Raw genomic sequence first — 18,471 nt, 5'->3', positions numbered from 1 at the left:
CAGACATCTTTCCATGTAATGAACACAGTCCACATACTTGCAATTTTTCATAGCTTTATGTTATATCATTAGGTTGGCATCAACACGCATTATTGAAAGTGTACTCTGGATCCATGAATTTTTTTTATTAACCTTTACCTTTTATCTTAGAATCTCTACTAAGTATCAGTTCCAAGGCAAAAGAATGGTAAGGGCTAGATAATTGGGTTGAAGTGACTTACCCAGGGTTACACAGCTAGGAAGTGTCTGAAACCACAATTGAAACTATGTCTTCTCACTCCAAACACTGGGCCACCTAACTGCCCAATGTATGCATGAATTGTTAAACCTATTCCTCATTTGCCCTACTGGCTTTCCTGGGGCATGATTTCCATGACTTTCTATATTATTGTTTCTCTTACCTTAGAAATGATAAAAAGGCCAAAAACTTAATTTCAATTTAGGTTGTTATACTATAGTCAACAACAGAGAACTATTAAGTTTTTAATCTCAAAAGTTCTAGAGCTTGGATGGAAGGGGAAAGATTCAGTGGGCCACTGATTTGTAGTGATAAAAATACTTTGGTTGTAAATATATAGTTTTTTGTTTGAAGGTATAAATATGAATCTTCCCTCTTGCTCTTGTTAAAGCATTGCAGGAGTAATATCTGTTGTTCGGTTGTTTGGGTTCCAGAGGGAGGTTTTTGACGCTGTAATCCTGACTGACGGTTGGGAGGTTAATGGTTTCCAAAAGAGTGGCCTGGAATGCCCCATTTCTCTCCACTAGAACAATGCTCCAGTGTGTCTAGGCTGCCTGTACAGAAGCAATAAATCTGTTTTGTTTTGTTTTTTTCTCTCCCTCAATCCCCCCTCCTCTTCCCCCCTCTCCCCTGTCCCTAGGCCAGGACCCACTCCTGTTACTGAAAACCCTTCAAACTCTATGGACAAAGAGAGAGATGCAGAAGGTAAGTCCCTTTCTTGGAGCCTGCCCCCTGCACAATGGAGCTTCTAGCTGTATGCAGAGCATGTCCTGCCCAGCACAGGGCTGTCAGGACTGTGATTGTGTTTGGTTACATTACGCAGGGGGAAAGCCCTGGCGATTGGCAGGCCGGGGGAGGAGGCAGGTCTGTCTGCTTCTCAGCAGACCTGAGGCACAAAGGAGAGAATTCCTCAGCACTAAGGCAAAGGGGCTGGAAGCCTAAAATTTCAGCACTTTTTTTCTTTCTCAGCACAAAACCAGGGTGAACCAATTTGGGATCCATGAAGCATGTTGTAATTCTTTGTCCTTAAATAGCACCTTTGGTAGAGGTCAAAGTACTTTACTCTCATTAACCTTCACAACACTCTAGTGCAGTAGCTCAGGAACAAGGATGATTATCTTAATTTTCTTAAGAAACAGAGAAGTAACAGATGGATAGTGTCCATCTTCTCAAGGCTAGGGCCACTATTCCTCTCAATCCAGTCTCTGCCTAGCTCTGTCTTGCAAATCAGTTTTGAAAAATACGCAGGCCACTATTAGTTTTTCTCAACACACTGGATCTTGGTAAAAAGTGTTCCTTGTCTTGGGATGATGCCTGCTTTTGGAGATTCCAGGCCTCAGATTCTTTTAAACACAATCAACCTCCCATATGTGTAGTTCAGTGGCCTATCTCAGAGAAAAAACGATAATATTCATCATAATAGCCATTATTTATTGTTTGCAAAACCTTTTATCTGTTCTGAGTTTTAGATGGAAAAAGGCTGTGCATACATTTACATCCCTTCTCAATAACCTCTCCACCATCAAAATGGAACAAAAGGACCAGGAAGACCAAGAACTACTTGATTTCATGTGATTTCAGCTCCCAACTATATTCAGATAATTCCACAATCAGTGCCTCCAGCTCTACACTCATTTCCCCCCTACCTTTGTGGCTATTACTCTAGCTCTTCTCCTCTTCCTGACCATCATTCCTCCCACAGCATACCAGGACTTCAGATATTATTGACTGCTCCCCTGCATACAATGATCATTAGTTAGAACAATGATCACTTCTGACCCAGTGATGAAAGCTGCCCCACACAGAGCTTCTGCTGTATCACCTGGAGCTTCTGAGAGACTCAGGAGCATCCTCAACACTTACCACATAATTGAAAAAATCTTAAAAACATCACCCCAATAAGTACCTAGTAATATACCTGGAGTACAGCATTCTGAAGTGATTTGGGGTAAGGAAGAAGGTCATTTTCCAGATCAGCTGAAGTTTGAGATCATTTTTGAAGAAAGTGTTGGGCTCTCAGATTTGTAAAGCAGTGGGTAAAACTGGATCTGTTGAAAGTTTTTAGTGAAGTTGAAGAAACTGTGTATTTGATTTTGTTCTTACTCTGTTGGGAAATTAACTTCAAAATGCAGTCCTTGAAAGCCAATGCCCTGAAGCTCCTTGATAATTTTTGTTGGAAGGTATTCATGCCTTTTCTTCCTGGCTCACTGGTCTGCTAGTCTCTTGTTAGGTTTAGTGATTAAGGAAGTGCTGATGACAAGCTCTGTTTCTGTGCTCATGAGTAACTAAAACCATCATCTAGAGACATGAGGAGGCTAGGGCAAAACCAGTCACACACTTTATTTTTTACATGATTTTGGAAGTATAATTGATTTACTATTTTCTTTATATTTAAAACCAAGAGAAGGTGGGGAAATAAGAGCAGCAGAACAGTAATCAAGATACTTTGAGGAAAATAATGGAAAACATTCTTGCAAGAGTTCACCTGTAAACAAAATCATTAAGTTGCAGATTCTGTAAGCATATGCAAACTTGTCAAAATGTCATTACTTAGAAATGATTGGAGGCAGTCCTATAGTGGAAAGAGAACTGGACTGTGAAATCTGGGAGACCAAATTCAGGTCCTGTGGTGTGTCGTTGACTTCAGGCAACCCTCTAAGACTGTAAGTTGCTGAGCTCAAATTGATCTTCATTAGTAAAGGAAAATTTTTTTTATCAGATATTACATGAGCCAGTGGTTTCTAAAGTAGAGTAATGGAGTGACTGGAAGTAATAACCTCTTTGTTTGCAGTGCCTCCTCCCCAAGATAACCATTCATGAGGCTCATCTCCAGGACAACCATAAGTACCTGATCCCCTGAGATTCCTCTACTTTGACCCTTCCTTCTGTTATACAAGCTCCAACTTCCCTCCTTCTGAGGCAGGAATAGGCGTCTCAGGGCAATTATAACTTACCTGATAATGAGTGACATGATAACAGTAATTAAATGGCCAGAAAAGGTTTTCAGGCCCGCTTACCAGTAAGATAAGACAAAAAGTTCACCTGTCAGAGTCAGAAGACTCTGCAGAATGGGAATTCAGAGTTGGGGAGTTTGGGGAGAAGGGAGGGAAGTTCAAGTTAGAATTAGTGGGAAATACTAGAGGGAGGTGAGAGTATTGGCTATATAGGATAGGCAGGAAGGTGGATCAGTGGCTAGAAAGTCCAAACATATCTGAAGGAAACTCAATGGTTTCTGCCAAACCAAACTTCTTCCACTCTTCCCTGTCACTGAGGAGGGAAAGAAGCCCTTTTAGTTTACCCCAGTGGTCCATCTCTGTATCATCTTCTGCTTTGCATTCACCAGTTGACCAGTTTTGTTTTTCTCCTCCAAAATATCTCTTATATCAGTCCCTCCCTCATTCAGAACCATACCACCTCTCTCTTGCACCATTACCACAAGGCCAAAGCTAATTGGTTTTCTGCTGACAGTTATGAAATACTGATATTTTTTTACAACCAAGAGCAGGCCTCCACCTTCTTACTGACTGTTCTGAGCTTGCACCCAAAGCAAACCTCCCCCCTCCTTCTTGACTGTTCAAGGTTTGCAACCAACAGGGTGTGGTAGACTTAGTAGAAACTTTTGGGTTATAGACTTGCCTGTAAACAAGATTTGATACTACTCTAAATTATATTTTTGATAGCTAACTTTTATAAAGCAAACTATTATTTGACTATTAACTCAAAACTAATGATTGTGTTATGAAAGTAATCATAAAGGCTAATACTATTATAATCATAAAGGGAGGCAATGGGTTTCACACTCACAGTCTCTAGATCTGGCTTTCCATCTAGTGAGCCATGTAGCTGCCTCTGGCTACAAATCTTAACAATGTTTAAGAACACAAGAAAAGGATACTTAGCTTAGTGTTGTGCTATATAATAACAAGGTTGGATTGGGGGAAAGGTTTAATCAATATGTAGAAGAGGCAAAAAAAGTCCTTTAGCATATCTTAGCTGCCCAACCCAGCACCCATACTCCAGATATTACCTTTGTTCTTCTGGCCTTGAAGAAAAGCTCTAAGGCAGTGATGAGCAAACTTTTTAAAGAGGGGGCCAAAGGAAAGGAAATGCTCATCTGTCAGTCTGCTTCTAAGGCAATTCTTTAGAAGTTTCATTGTATTGTATCCTACTCATTGTATTCATCAGATTAGGAATAATGTCTCCCAGATAGAACATTTCAGGGGGCCAGATCTGGCCTGCAGGCGGTAGTTTGCCCATCACTGCTCTAAGGAATGAGAACTAGAGAATAAGAGCTAGAATCTGGTGTCTCTAAGTAACGTAATAAACAATCTGTAATTATATGTTATATGTTAATCTAGAGCAGTGGTTCCCAAAATTTTGGCCTACCACCCCCTTTCCAGAAAAAATATTACTTAGCACCCCCTGTCACATACTATCACCGCCCCCTTACAGTTATTTACTGCCCCCAAATGCACCTGTGGCCATCACTGCTGCTCTGGATCATTGCAGCACCCACCAGGGGGCGGTGGTGCCCACTTTGGGAATCACTGATCTAGAGGAAGGAGTAAACTGAGAGAGATCTTAAAAACTAATAATGTTAAAATGTCTATAAAAGAAAAAAGGAAAAAATTTATATGTAAAAAGTATAACTTTTTTTAATGAAGTGACCACTATTTAATATACTATTTATACAACCAAATGATTTTGTTGATTGAAAATATTGACTAGTTTTTTGCTATGTACCCTCTGTGGAGTACAGAGTGATACAAAAATGGAATGAGACACAAACTCTGCCCTCAAAAAACCTTATAATTTGGTAGGAGAGATAAGTACAAAAATAACATAATACACTATAGAAAAAATTATTTGTCTTCCCTTGTAACCCAGCACTTAACACAGTGTCTGGCACATAGTAGGCTCTTAAATGTTAGTTGACTATGACTACCATAGGAGTAATGTTATGATGGCTTAGAGGAGTGAATATAAAGTAGTTATTTGGGAAGGTTGTTCTTATTTGAATGATACTAATGCTGTCTAATAAGGTTTGGTACATAATAACCATTTTGTAAATATTTGTTAAATAAATGAGTCAAACAAATCATTCTTAGAATTGCCTCAGAGGCAGTTTGCAAACCATCCTGTAAAATGATAGCTATGTAATTGCAGCTCCTTTTGAGTTACAATCAATTCTCAGTTTGATTACTTACATTTAATCAGATTTGATCAGACTGGCTTAAGACTCTTATCAGAATCAGATATGTTTATAAAATATGGAAGATTTATGTCAGGGACTATTAAGAAGTATATGCTGTAGGCAACCACCTCATGACACCCACATTGTCCCAATTAGTATATTACACACAAGCTCTAGTTCCTCTCCCTGATCGGCCTTATCCCAGGAGCACTGGAGACAAAAGTTTGGAATATTGTCACCATTAATGTATTGCTGTCTGTCCAAGGGGATCATGCCCACAACTCTGCGGTCTCCATAATATGTGTATCCAATATCAGACATTTCACTTTAAACAGGAACTTATCCATTGCCATATAGAAAAATATCATTTCTTTACTTTTCAGACTGGATTTCTTAGAGCACTGAAAAGGATGATTCAGGCTTGGTAGTAGGAGCACTGGGTATGAGGAAAGATGGCTTACTTCTCACTCAGTCATGCTGTGACAGTAGAAAATTGATTTTCTTTGTAAGTGAGAATAATTTATACCATGGAAGCAAAAAAATAAAAATGATTCTGTGATTGCTGAATGAAGGTTTAGAGCAATTAGATGATTTTGAGGAAAGTTTTAGCCTTGGGCTAGATCTCCAGATCACTCTCTTGAACATTCTATTTTATGTGGGGCTAGAGGCTTTCTGATGGAAAGGGAATGGGAGGCCCCAGGGAAGAGCCAAAACTTAAAAGGATCTTTCTGACTAATTGACTCAATTTCTGGAGCTTGCCCAGCCAGTTTCTCCTGGGCCTATTACTTGAATGCACATGACTTCAGGTCACTGAAGAACATTTCTCTTACTCATAGAATTCTCCTTTAAAGGCAGCTGTATATTGAAAACATATTGTGTTAAAACCCAAATTCCAAGATTTGTGTATTAGAAGTCCTAGGCAATCCTTCTAGAGATTTCTGTGATTAGAGAAAAAATATTATTGACTTGTGAATTGTTATTAATGCTACCATTAGCATTTCTCCTGCAAGCTATGTTTAATTTCCTTTTCAAACTTTTTTTAACCCTTGCTTTCTGCCTTAGTAATAACTTTAAGACAAAAGGTCATGGTCTAGTCAAACCAGGTTAAGTAACTTGCCCAGGAATATACAACAGATTTGAATCCAGGTTCTCCTGACTCCAGGCCTGACATTCTATCCACTGAGCCACCCAGGTACCCCCTTTTCAGACTCTTAAGTTACAGAACTGCCCTTGTAGTGAGCATGAGGTGATATGTTGAAGAAATTCATTTCTTTAGAAGGCAATGAGAACATGGCTCAAATGAGCCATACCTTTTTAATAATGTGAGGCATGTGCTAATTAATAAGGAACTGCTTCCGAAGGAGATGAGGACAAAAGTGGGGGGGGGCGGTTAATACAATTTGGTGCCTTTCCAACATGCTTCCTTTTTCTTTGTTCAGAAACTAAAATGTTTTTATATTATTTCATGGTATTGGCCTTTGAAATCTAGATTACCTTGAACAAACCAGGAGAGACCTAAGGAGCTTTGGAAAATGTCACACAACATCCTATACCTTCCTCTGAGTCAGAGAAGGTATATGTGCTAAGCATGGAACACTATGACAGCTCCTTACATATTCCCTTCTCTCCTGCTGGTAAAATGTGTATGGAGTTGGGGGCTTAGAGGTGGGAGGAATAACCCTGAGTGTTGCTACAGACCTAGAGGTCACAAGGAAGGAGTCCCAGCACTACTGAATCATTACACTTTGGTATAGAAACGACTGAGCTAAAAAGGAGCCCAGCAACTGAAAAAAAGAAGTCCTTTTACCCAGATATTAGTGAAACTCTAAAATGCAGAAAATAGATTTAAAAGTGGTATGTTAACATTTTTCAAAATGGAAGCATCTGTTTGCAGCCCTGTAGAAAGGATTCAGAAAATAACTGACCATATACAAAACTTTCTCCTTTTCCTCCATTGTGTTTCTTGGTTAACATAACATGGTATTCTCTCCTTGAGAAATGGATACACAGTAAATTAAGAATGTTGGCTAACAGCTGAAAAGAAGCATCTTCTGGAGTTTATAATTTAACTAAGAAAGGTAGTGATTGTTGGTAGAGACTTCTCTCATCCTTTCATCGTACCTCCCCCAATCCTTTCATCGTGAGATGAGGGGCACTGTGTGGGTATTAAAGAATGCCATGCCAGCTTTTCTAAACTCCTTGGAAACATCCCCTAACGTAAACATTTTAAAATAATTGCCATGGGACTGCATATATTAGATAGGAGAATTTGCCATATGAAAATGCTCCATATTTTCCCTGTGCTTTAAATTTGGGAATTCCAATTCCCAAAGTTTTCAATATAGAGTTTTCCTTCATTCAAAGCTTTAACGGTGTTTTCTCTTTTCTTGATGTTATTGTTTTAAAATTTCTTATTTTGCTAATGACTTGAAATGGAAAGATATGCATAAAAATCATTTTCTTGAGGCAGCAGAAATTATTTGTTGCTTCTTTCATTTTGCTAAAAGAAAACTTAGTTTTAAAAGATGTTTTAAGCTCTACTTTGCTATGCTCTTTATTTTGTTCTTCTAGTTTGTTTGCCACCCCTGCCCCCAATTGTGGCTCCTAGGTGTTACGCTGATTATTTTTGGCAACAAGAATTATATGATAAGTCTGAGTCTGGGGAGAGTAAAGAGAAAGCGAGCTTTATTTGTATTCCTTGCTCAGCACAGGTATGTTGGGGCTGCAGATAAAGCAGCTTGTAAACCTGTCTGCTTTCACCATCACCACCTTCCAGATAAAAAACAAGCCCCTTTGTCTGCCCTGCAGAACAACCTCTCTGTCTTTATGGGATAATTAGTGTGGACAATTGCTGTTTTCCTTGTTGGGCTTGAGGTGCAGTGGACCAGAAAGGAATCTTTAGTGGTATGAAAAGTCAGTGGGGGTAAGGATGGTGGCTGAATAGCAACAGTTACCTCTCTGAATAGATTAAATTAAAAAAAAATCCCAAACCTTTGTGTTGAAAATGGGGGAGGGGAGCTGCAGGAACCTTAGAATGCCTGACAATGTGGTTTTTGTGTCTCTGCAGCTCCGGGAAGTAGCCAGGCAAGGATTCGCTACCCTAGAAGACCCATTCACAGGCCTTCTGGACATGCTGGAGAGCTGTAAAGGCTGGAAGGGGAAAGGACACTCCTTGGAATATTACATCACTGATGAATTAGCTTGCTGGCTGAAGGAGCACTCTAGGGAACCAGAGGTTAGGGCCAAGAAGCACAGACTGGAGATAAAGATGTTCCTGTCTCCAGAACCCACATCTTTTGAGGTTCCCACAGTCCTTTCTCTTACAACTATTTGGTTTCTCTTTCCTATAGTGGTTATGATCCTGTAGCTCTTCCTTAAGTGATAGGAAGGAACTTACTAGCTCTAAGGATACTTCTCAGTGCACTGTCAACAGGTATCCAGTGTTGGGTCCCTCTGTGTTCTGAAGAAGTTAATGTAGCCTTAAGGTTTACCAAAATCTTAAATTGTCATTAGACATATATATTAACAGAACAGAGACCTAAAGGACCTAAGACACCATCAGAATGAGTATTATCAACAACCCTTTGTTGAACCCATCTCCTGAAATATGTTGTTCTGTGTTCACATTTGTCTTTCAGTACTTATGGCTTCTGAGAGCTCTGACATTCATTATGTGATCTTGGACAAATCCCTCACCTCTCTGGGCCTCATTTATCCTTGATATAAAACCTCAAGTTTGGATTAAATGATCTCTGAGGGCTTCTCTATATCCTAACATTCTGTGGTTAGGTATCCTGGAAATTGAGCCTCCATCTCCTGTGCTTGATGATGGGTCCCTGTAGGGGCACTATCTGGTAGAAGTGGTAATGCTTGTGGCACTCTAGTGAAGCCCATATACTTCTCCAAATGTTATTTTTAAATGCAGAAAATAAAATATATAAGATACAAAGGGTTACAAATAAAATATAATTGCAAATTATATTGAAATACATTTATCAAAATATATTTTTTTAGAGTTCTCAGCCTCCAGGTTAAAGACGCTTGGTCTAATGGTAGGGTTTCATAAGCACAGTACATGCTGTTAAAATGAAATTATGTGTATCTGATTCCCTAGTTTGGCTCAAAACTGAAGAAGTTGCAGGCTCGAGCACTTGGGGTTCTTGCCGAGAGCCAGAGTAATCTTCTTGAGCCCCTGATCAGCGTTTATCAGCTGCAGAAAGCTGACCGGAACACTTTGCTCGGAAATGTCAATCACCTGTACCATAAGGGAAAGTACAAAGAAGTGAGTATGACTTTTTAATGTGGTTTTCAGATCCAGGACTGTTGCTGTGAATAAAGTAAATCCGGCTAACCTCTTTGTCCCCCCAGGGATAAATTCTGTTTCCTAATGGCAGTAACATACTGTAGCTGCAGCATAGTTACTACTTCCTTTCCCTCCAAGTCTGTATCTTTTCATTAGAGAAGGAAAGAAATCATTATAAGAAAATGAGAAATGAAAGTGAATTCCCTTTCCAATTGGAATTAAATCTTTTTTCCAGTTACAAGAGAGTTTAGAAAGCAAGTCAACCACAGGAAAAGTTGACCTCCTCTCTCCTGCTCTGATTGATGTTCTTGGGAGTCTTACCAACATGATATGTTGATAATAAGAAGAACTGACATTTAGACATAGTGTTTTAAAGTTTGCAGAATACATTATATAGACTCATTCAAATCTCACAAACTTAGTAATATAGGTATTATGGGTATTCTTGTCCCCGTTTTATTGACCACAAAACTGAGGCTCAGAGAGCTAAAAAATGACAGCTGATAAGTGTCAGAACTGAGATTCAAATCCAGATTTTTCTGACTACAAATCCAATACTATATCACCTACTACATGTTAAGGATTCAGATCTTTTTCGAGGGAAAAAAAGCTAAATACTTAAGAATTGTTATTTTTCAAGAGAAATGTGTAACATGGAAAATGGCAGAACTCTGGAAAACTCTGGGTGAGGCTTGACCCTGTATCTTGCAGGAATTCCACCCTGCCATTTTCCATGTTACAAATGTCCATCGCATTTTTTTAGTTCTGATATTCCTGACAAAACATCATTAAATTTTCCTGAACATAAAATTGATAATGAATCCCTTGACCTCTACCAAAGTTCTCCTCAAAAGATGGATGTGATCCTGTATTCTAGAGAACTCCGCTAGTGAGGCATAAGCTCTCAAAAGCCTTACTACTCTGAAAAGGCTTCAAGTACAGCCCTCTCATCCATAGATCAGCTTTGCTAAGCTTAAGGAGCCTCATCCCTAGAGTTTAACCTCCAGGTGATAAATATTTTTGGCTCAAACACCTCATGAAACCATCTACTAAGATAACAATCCATGTTTACTTTCATTAGTGAGCAAAGCACCCACATGAATGAAATCATAGGTCTTCATTGTCTTTATAACCAAATAAACTGCCCAGAAATGGTAGACTGATCATTGGGGGGGGGGGGGGGAGGACTACCTAACACAGAACAAATACTTTGGGGGCCACTGTACTGTAAGGATGGAGGTACCAGAAACTGACCTGGCTCTGGTGGTTATCTGTCTTGGCTCCTCCCTTTCCAGGTAGCCTCTGGCTGTTTGAGTTTCTACTGCTCTAAGGAGGTCTCTGAGGGCCTGCAGAGGTCCAGAGCTTCCTGCTTTAACAGCTGCTGTGAGTGGGCTCTCAGCTTTCCCCATTGCCCTAGATCTGCTTGTCAACTGACTTGTGGGAGACCACTGAAGCTTCTCTGAAGTACAAGAGGGGTGTATAATCCAAGATGGGTACAATAAGATGGGTAGAACAGTGTTGTTGATGGCCAATTTGTTTTCATTGAAACAGATGCTGTGCCTGCACATTGTTCAGTCACTGCTGTGTTATAGCATCTGTAAGGCTTACTGTGGATCTGTGGGCTGGGACTGAGACTAGACCTGTGATTTTATTGGTAGAAGGAATTCCTAGATGAGGAGGAAACCCCCTCCATTCACACAGATCTGCTTTAAATCCAGTTCTCCAAAGCAACGAGAGCTTATATGACTTTCCAGGGTGGCGTAGCAAGTGTATGTAGGAGATGGGGCTTGAGACCAGATGTTCCTGGCTACAAGGCTGCATCCACATGCTTCTAACTCTGCTGTCACAGTTGCCTGTCTGGGGATCATTTTTATACTAGGGGGAAAAAATCTCAGTATGGGCACTTACTCCTGGATTAGAGGAAGTGTGTTGTCATAGAGAGAATAGTAGGTTCTGGTCTCAATTCTGCCACTTACTAGTCACTTAAAACTGCCTGAGCCCCAGTTTCTGCTACAAAATTGGCATAAATATGCATACACCACCTACTTCACAGGGTTGCTTTGGAGTTCAAATGAGATAATGTATATGAAAGCACTTTATACATTGTAAAATGTGTGCAAGGACATTCTGCCATCTGGAATCATAAAATTTCATAGTTAGAAGGAAACTTTGAGGTTATTTATTCCAACTTCCTCCCTAGCACAGCAATCTCCAGTATAGAATTCATGGTGGAGTCATTCAGTTTGTTCACAAATATTGTTGACAGAGACCTCACTACCTCACAAAGCAGCCTATTCCGTTATTGGAGAGCTCCAGTTGTTAGACAGTTCTTTCTTATAAAGAGCCAAAAACTTCCTTTCTATAAATTATTTCCATTGATCCTAGTTTTGCCCTCTAGAGCAGCATAGAGTAATGTGTGTGATAACCCTTTTGATGTATGATTACAACTGTTAGGTTCTCTCTGAGTCTTTTCTGCTCTAGACGTAACATCCGTAGATTCCTCGCCCATTCTCTTGATGTGCTCAGGTCTGTCAACCTTCTTCCTAAAAATATGGTAGCCAGAACTAAGCATATTTTTCCATCTGCATTCTGAACAGGGAAGAGTGGTGTTTTATCTTTTTACATATGTGTTCTGTTTCTCCAACCAGAATGCAGGCTCCTTGAAAACCAGAAGAGTATCTGCACCTCTGCATAGCCCCAGCACTCTTTAGGGTTCTGCACACACCAAGGGCTCATTAGGGTTCTGCACACACCAAGGGCTCATTTACTATTTGGCGAAGATGATAGTGATATCAGAAATCTTAATGGTCCAGAAAATAACTCAGATGTTGTCAAGAAGTACTCCCTGTCAAATGTTCCACCAGCATTAAGGACTCTGGTATTTCATTCGTTATTTTAATGAACACAGAATCAGAAAGCCTCCTGTAATTTCCATACATGTTTCTTCTTAAACTGGGAAACCTGGAATATTTTTTTCAGAAAGTCTGTGTGAGAAGCCTATTGATCATTTTTAACTCTTCTAGTGTTCTTTTATTACTTTACTACTACTAGTTCTCTACTCATCTGGAAAAATGTAAAAAAGGGAAGGTTCTTTGGTCCTTATTTATCACTTAATTCTGGTTTTATTCCTGTAGCCATCTTCTCCTTGGATATGAAAACCAAAAGGAATGTGTATCTTTCTTCTGTATCCCCTGTAGGATCCCTTTTTCTTTACTTGTAGATTTAAAAGACAGGACAGCTTAAATGATAAAATCAATTAAAAATAAGTAAATGGCATCTGATGGTGGTTTTTGGATTGTCTTCTTTGAAAAAAGACATCTAGCATTCAAATAAAAATTTTAAGCAAACACTCTTACCCTTCAACTCAGCTTATTCACTGTAGCATTTTGCTGTTCTCTGCTCCTTCCTTTTAAATTATTTAAAGATGTGCCAGCTCTAAGGGCAGTTAATACAGACTTGACTAATTCTTGTGACAGAAGTGAGTAACAGTAGCTATTCCCAGGAATGAGCAAAAGGAGCTCTCATGTGAGCCCCACATTTCCTAGCCACTTGATGGCACAGTTGCTCCACAGGAGGTGAGTTGAAGCTGCATTTTTCTGACTATAAATAAGGATGATGCCTAAAGATAGAAGCAAACACATAGCAGGGGCTATTTAGGGTGTTTAACAGTATCCCAATGGTCAGTTACCTCATTCTCAGACTCCTCAAACCACTGGGAGAGGCAAGAATCCAGCCTGTCTTTTTTGATCCATTAAATGGAGCTCCCTCTGTACAGTGTCTGGGCAGACATCCTTAGTTCTTAAGAGGAGTGAGCAGTGCAGAAATCTAAAGGGTTTACTTGATGCCCTTACAAATGTAGCCCAGAATTATATGTTTTCCTCATTCAGTGAATGAAGTTCTTCGACAGTGACTTGTATTTTAATTTAAATATGACTGTCAGAGTTACTGTCTTAAAGCATCGTACTCAGACTAGGTCTGGACCAAGTGAAGTGTACACCATGTGTTTGCAGGACTCGAAGTCGGTGCTGGCATTGTAGCCTTTCAGAAACCTTTTCTTGAGCTCTCTGTTTCAGCATTGGTGAATGGCTTTATGGAAACCAAGATGGCTGCTGGTCCTTTCTGAACAATGATGGAATTCAGCAGACTAGCGGCTAATATAGTGCGATGCTATTCTCTGAAGAGACTCTGAATAGGCCAGGCTGTGCTTTAAAAGAATGAAGGGTAGGCAGAAGGCAAGCTAGTGTTTCATGGTCATCTTATGTTACACTTCAGCCTTTCAAAGAGTGTCTGGGGCTGGTTGAATGAACCTCTCTTGCACTCCAAATGCAGGAATCTAAAGACAAAGGGGACTCTTGTCCCTTACAGGCCCCTTTTTCGAATAAAAGCCATTGTCACATGAACAGGGGCAGCCTGGCAGGCTGTGCATGCTTCAATGCCCCATGATATCGCTAAGTCTCAGCAGAAATCACATTCAGGACCCTGTCAGCTTTGATTAGCAGGGTCTCATGACTTAATGTGCTGCGATATTTCATGTCTAAGGGTGGCGGCTGTCTTTCTGTGGAATGAATGCCCTCTTTTGTCCGCTGAGTTATTTTATTTACATTTTTAAACAGCTTATCAAGGTAAAAAAAATAGCTTTACTTAAAAAAAATCAAATTCCTTTGCTTCAGGACCAAGTAGTAAATGCTTCTAAGGTTAGATCCAATGAAACTTGTTTTAACAATCAACATCAAAGTTCTGTTCTTGTTTAATAGCTTTATAGTCCATTCTGAACAGGTGGCAGTGGACTGCATTTAGGAAAGAAACAATAAATAATCTTTTTAGTCTGTCACAACCAGAAATATTTCTGACCTAGAAAAAACCCTCAGGCTTCTCTCCACAGCAGGGCACTATTTTCTTTCATTATCTGCATCACTTCAATTTTATGTAAAAGCAAAATGCCTAAGTAGGAAACTATGGGACAGTTACTTTTATATGTCAGATGTTCACATCTGGGTGAAGAGCTGGGTGGTTTCCCATTTTTGGAGACAGGCATCTCTACAGCCTTTTGATTGGAAGGTTGGCTTCGTGTTCTTATTCACATGGTAATTATTACTCATAATAATAAAATCATAGTGTAGAGTTGAATTCTTCTCACAAGATGTATTCTTTATGGAAGTAGGTAAAGGGCAGCATCGAAGAACTACTGATTGCCTAAAATTTGAAATATGAAAATGTTTGTTTTTTTCATCTCTTTCATGAGTCTATCTCATTGGTTCACAACTGGGGAGAATAATTTTCTACTTTGATGTTCTACTGCTTCTCTGTTGGCTGCCAAAGCTATTCTTCCCATCAGAATGACCACTCCTGCCCCTGGTGAGGAAGTAGACAGCTTTTTGACTCCAGCCCCTATAGTCATAAAATGAAGACTTGCGCACATAGACCAGACTCTTTAACCATGAAAATGCAGCATTAAGGTGTGATTATTGTGTGCTTCTGTATGATTATAAACTCCTGAGACCTGTAGATAGTATGGTGCCAACATTTTCAGTTTCCCAGTTGTTCTATGTGGACTAGGTGCTGGGGAAAATAGAGGGGAAGATAGTAACTTCATGATGTAGGAAGTTCAAATTGTGAAGAAGGTCACAGTCTGCTTAGGAAATAAAAAAAACTCAGCTAGAAACATTTATCAAATTGCAAATAGCAAAGTGCATGCCAGAGACAAATCTTTTGAAATACAAAATGGAAATGACCAATGTGTAAGGTAATGTTAGTCAGGAAAGGTTTCCTAAAAGAGTTTAATTTTCAGGGATATCTTCAAGGAAGATATGGACATATGTTGACAGACAGAAGATTCTTTTAAACATCAGGTGACTTCCATCCCATGAATTTCTCTGAGTATATTGTCACTAGAGTCTTCTGGGAAAGACTGCAAAAGACTTTGGGGTTTCTTCAATCAGATGGTGTTTCCAAAGCAAGCTGGGATAAATTTTCATTGTATAAGACCAGTAAGCAATGTTCTCAATAACTCAGGCCCTTGCTGCTGCCTCCATTACCTGAAAAGAGTACAAATGATTTAGAATACAGTGTCCCCAAGCAGGCTCAGGCCCTCTTGCTTTTTTGGTGAGATCCAAGATAGGTACCAAAGCAAACCATCTCACTGTTTCCTTTCAAAAATCATAGTCAGTCTCTGAAGCCACAGGATTTTCCCATTGCTTCCGTGTTCTCATCGACTGTATGCAAGAGGTGTTTTGTGAAAGGGTATGCCTCCCAGGTCTCTTGCTGACCAATTACAATTAGGTTAGGATAATGCAGTGAGGTGCTCCCTGCTGAAAAGATGATTTGTCCAGGTATCAGGGGAGTGCTAATAACCAGCTTGTCATTCTCATTTCCTTACACTCCAGTAGCAAGACAGGTTGTCATTTGGACCAAGACTGGTTTGTCATTTGGTTTGTCATTTGGACCAAGATTGGACCAAGACTGCCCCTGCTACTGGTTCTCTTGCTGTTGAGTCACCTTTGCCTCAGAGTCAAGTCTGCCTGTTGGTTTAAAACAAGGCCACCTGCTTCTGAAGACTTTCCATGAGCAGACTGCCTGCTACAGTTGTTTTCCATCTCTCGATGCTAAGGTTGCATCCAACTCTTGGTAAATTCTTTTTTAAAAAAAAAATTCATTTTATTGATGCCTTTTGTCTGTATGTTATCCTCATTTCTCACTCCAGTCCCCTACTCCCCATTGAACCCTCCTCCCATTGGATCAAGAAAAACATTTACGTGAAAGCATCCAGTACCGGGACTGTGTCTAACAATATGCACCCTATTCTCTATGAGCAATTCCTTAATGTTCTGCCACCAGGGTGGAGGTATGTTTTATTATCTCTTATCTAGAACCCTCATTGGTTTTGTCATTATTCAAAGTTCAGCTTTACTTTTATTTACATTAATGTAGTCGTTGTATGTAGTCTTCTTTTGGTTCTGTTTATTTCGGTCTTTATCAGTTAATACATACCTTTCCATTTTCTCTGGATTCTTCATATTCATAATTTCTTATTCCTCAGTAATATTTCTTTGCATTTACAGGCCTTAGGTTGTTTTTATTTTCAGCCATTCACTAGTTGATGGGCACCCACTTTGTTTCCACTTCTTTGCTACTAAAAGGTGCTACTGTGAATATTTCGATATATTTTATGCCTTGGTTTTTACTTCCTATGTACCCAGGGGTAGGATTACAAGGTCCAAGGGTATGGACAATCATGATTTTATTTTGAATTTCCTAAATTGAAATCCAGAATGGTTCAACCACTTCATAGCTCCATCAGCAGTGCACCAGGGTGCTTAACATCCCATGGCCTCTTCAGCATTAACTGTTCTATCTTTTATTATCTTTGCCATTTTGCATGGTATAAGGACCCTCGTGGATGAAAAGAACCCTTAGAATTGTTTTAATTTGCATTTCTCTTTCCACTAGTTATTTGGAACGTCTTCATGTCATCCATTAGCAAATTCTTGAAGCATCAAGTCTGCCTTCTTTTCGTGCTCCTGCCTGTTTCTGTTTCCATTACATTCATGTTCTGGTGTTCTCAGTTCTTTTCTCAGTCATGCGGGTCAAGGGAACTGCCCAAGAGGCTGATGTGATTGCCACTGGATTGATTAAACTCTGAAACATCATTGCTGTACACTTGGACAATGATGCTAATATACATTACGTAAATCAGTGGGTACATGTTATAGGAGATATTTTTCCTAGTGTTGGTTCTGATACCCCTGAGGTCCAGGCTCTTGCCTATAAAACAGACCTTCCATTTGACTCAAAGCTTCCCACTGTTCTCTAATCTCCCCAAAATTCTGGGCCTGGCCTCCTGCAGTGACTGAACTCCCACACTGGCTTCTTGTGCTTTCTATATCACCTTTAAATTACTGTATTTATTAAACTATAGGAACAATCTTTTTCTGGGAAAAAATTGGCTTAAAATTTAATCTTATAGTCCAGCTTTTTACTCAAACTGCCATTCTTTCTCTATTTGTTTCTCTTTTTTCTTACCTTTCACTTCCCTTCTCTCATCCTTCCTTCCTTTCTTCTTTTCTTCCTTTTCTTCCTTTCTTCCTTTCTTTCTTCCTTCCTTTCTTCCTTCCTTTTACTTTCTTTCCTCTTCCTTCCTTTCTCTTTCCTTCCCATTCTTCTCTTCTTTCTTATCTCTCCTTTTCCTTCCTTTTCTTCCTTCCCACACAAGAAAAATCATTTTGAATTTTCCTTTGCTATTTCATTTCAAAACATCTTATAAAATTCAGAAAATTTTGTAATCTTGATAATATTTTGCTATCCTGCAAAGTTGGATATTTTTATCCTTTTTTCTTAGCTTTGTGTTGTTGTGTTGACACCATACTGGACACAGGGGCTTGAATAGGCATAGGTTTGGCATAGATTGAATGAATTTACAATCTTAAGGGGAGCTGAGACAAACAGATGTAATGATCATCTCTGGATTATTTCTTTGTGCATTACCAGATTTTCAGGAATAAGCATTTACCTCAAACAGACTTTCATTGGCCAGTTGGAACATTTCTTGACCAACTTCCCCTTTATTAGTTCAAGAATGCAAATTACTTTTAGTGTTAGTTTAATGAAAACAAACTATTAAGAAAATCAATCATTCCTCAGACTGTTTTCGTGATTTTTTTAGATTGCTACTTTTGATCCTCTTTATATCTTCCTTTATACAGTCAACTATGTAAATAAATAGATTACACTCTATATATG

At 39.3% G+C, this 18,471-nt stretch overlaps 1 protein-coding gene across 1 annotated transcript in view; it reads left to right on the top strand.

The window, feature by feature from the left end:
• Positions 1 to 509: 509 nt before the first annotated feature.
• The window catches only part of EXD3 (exonuclease 3'-5' domain containing 3), a 269,262-nt gene continuing 251,300 nt past the window's right edge, over positions 510 to 18,471 (top strand). The window contains exons 1-4 of the mRNA XM_044659662.1: positions 510 to 543; positions 879 to 943; positions 8,500 to 8,667; positions 9,547 to 9,714. Coding sequence (XP_044515597.1) covers positions 510 to 543; positions 879 to 943; positions 8,500 to 8,667; positions 9,547 to 9,714 — 435 coding nt within the window. The remainder of the gene's footprint in view (positions 544 to 878; positions 944 to 8,499; positions 8,668 to 9,546; positions 9,715 to 18,471) is intronic.

The sequence above is a fragment of the Gracilinanus agilis genome, chromosome 2 (assembly GCF_016433145.1).
Source record: "Gracilinanus agilis isolate LMUSP501 chromosome 2, AgileGrace, whole genome shotgun sequence".
In the NCBI taxonomy this organism is placed as follows: Eukaryota; Metazoa; Chordata; class Mammalia; order Didelphimorphia; family Didelphidae; genus Gracilinanus; species Gracilinanus agilis.
This window is presented reverse-complemented; position numbering and strand designations above follow the sequence as displayed.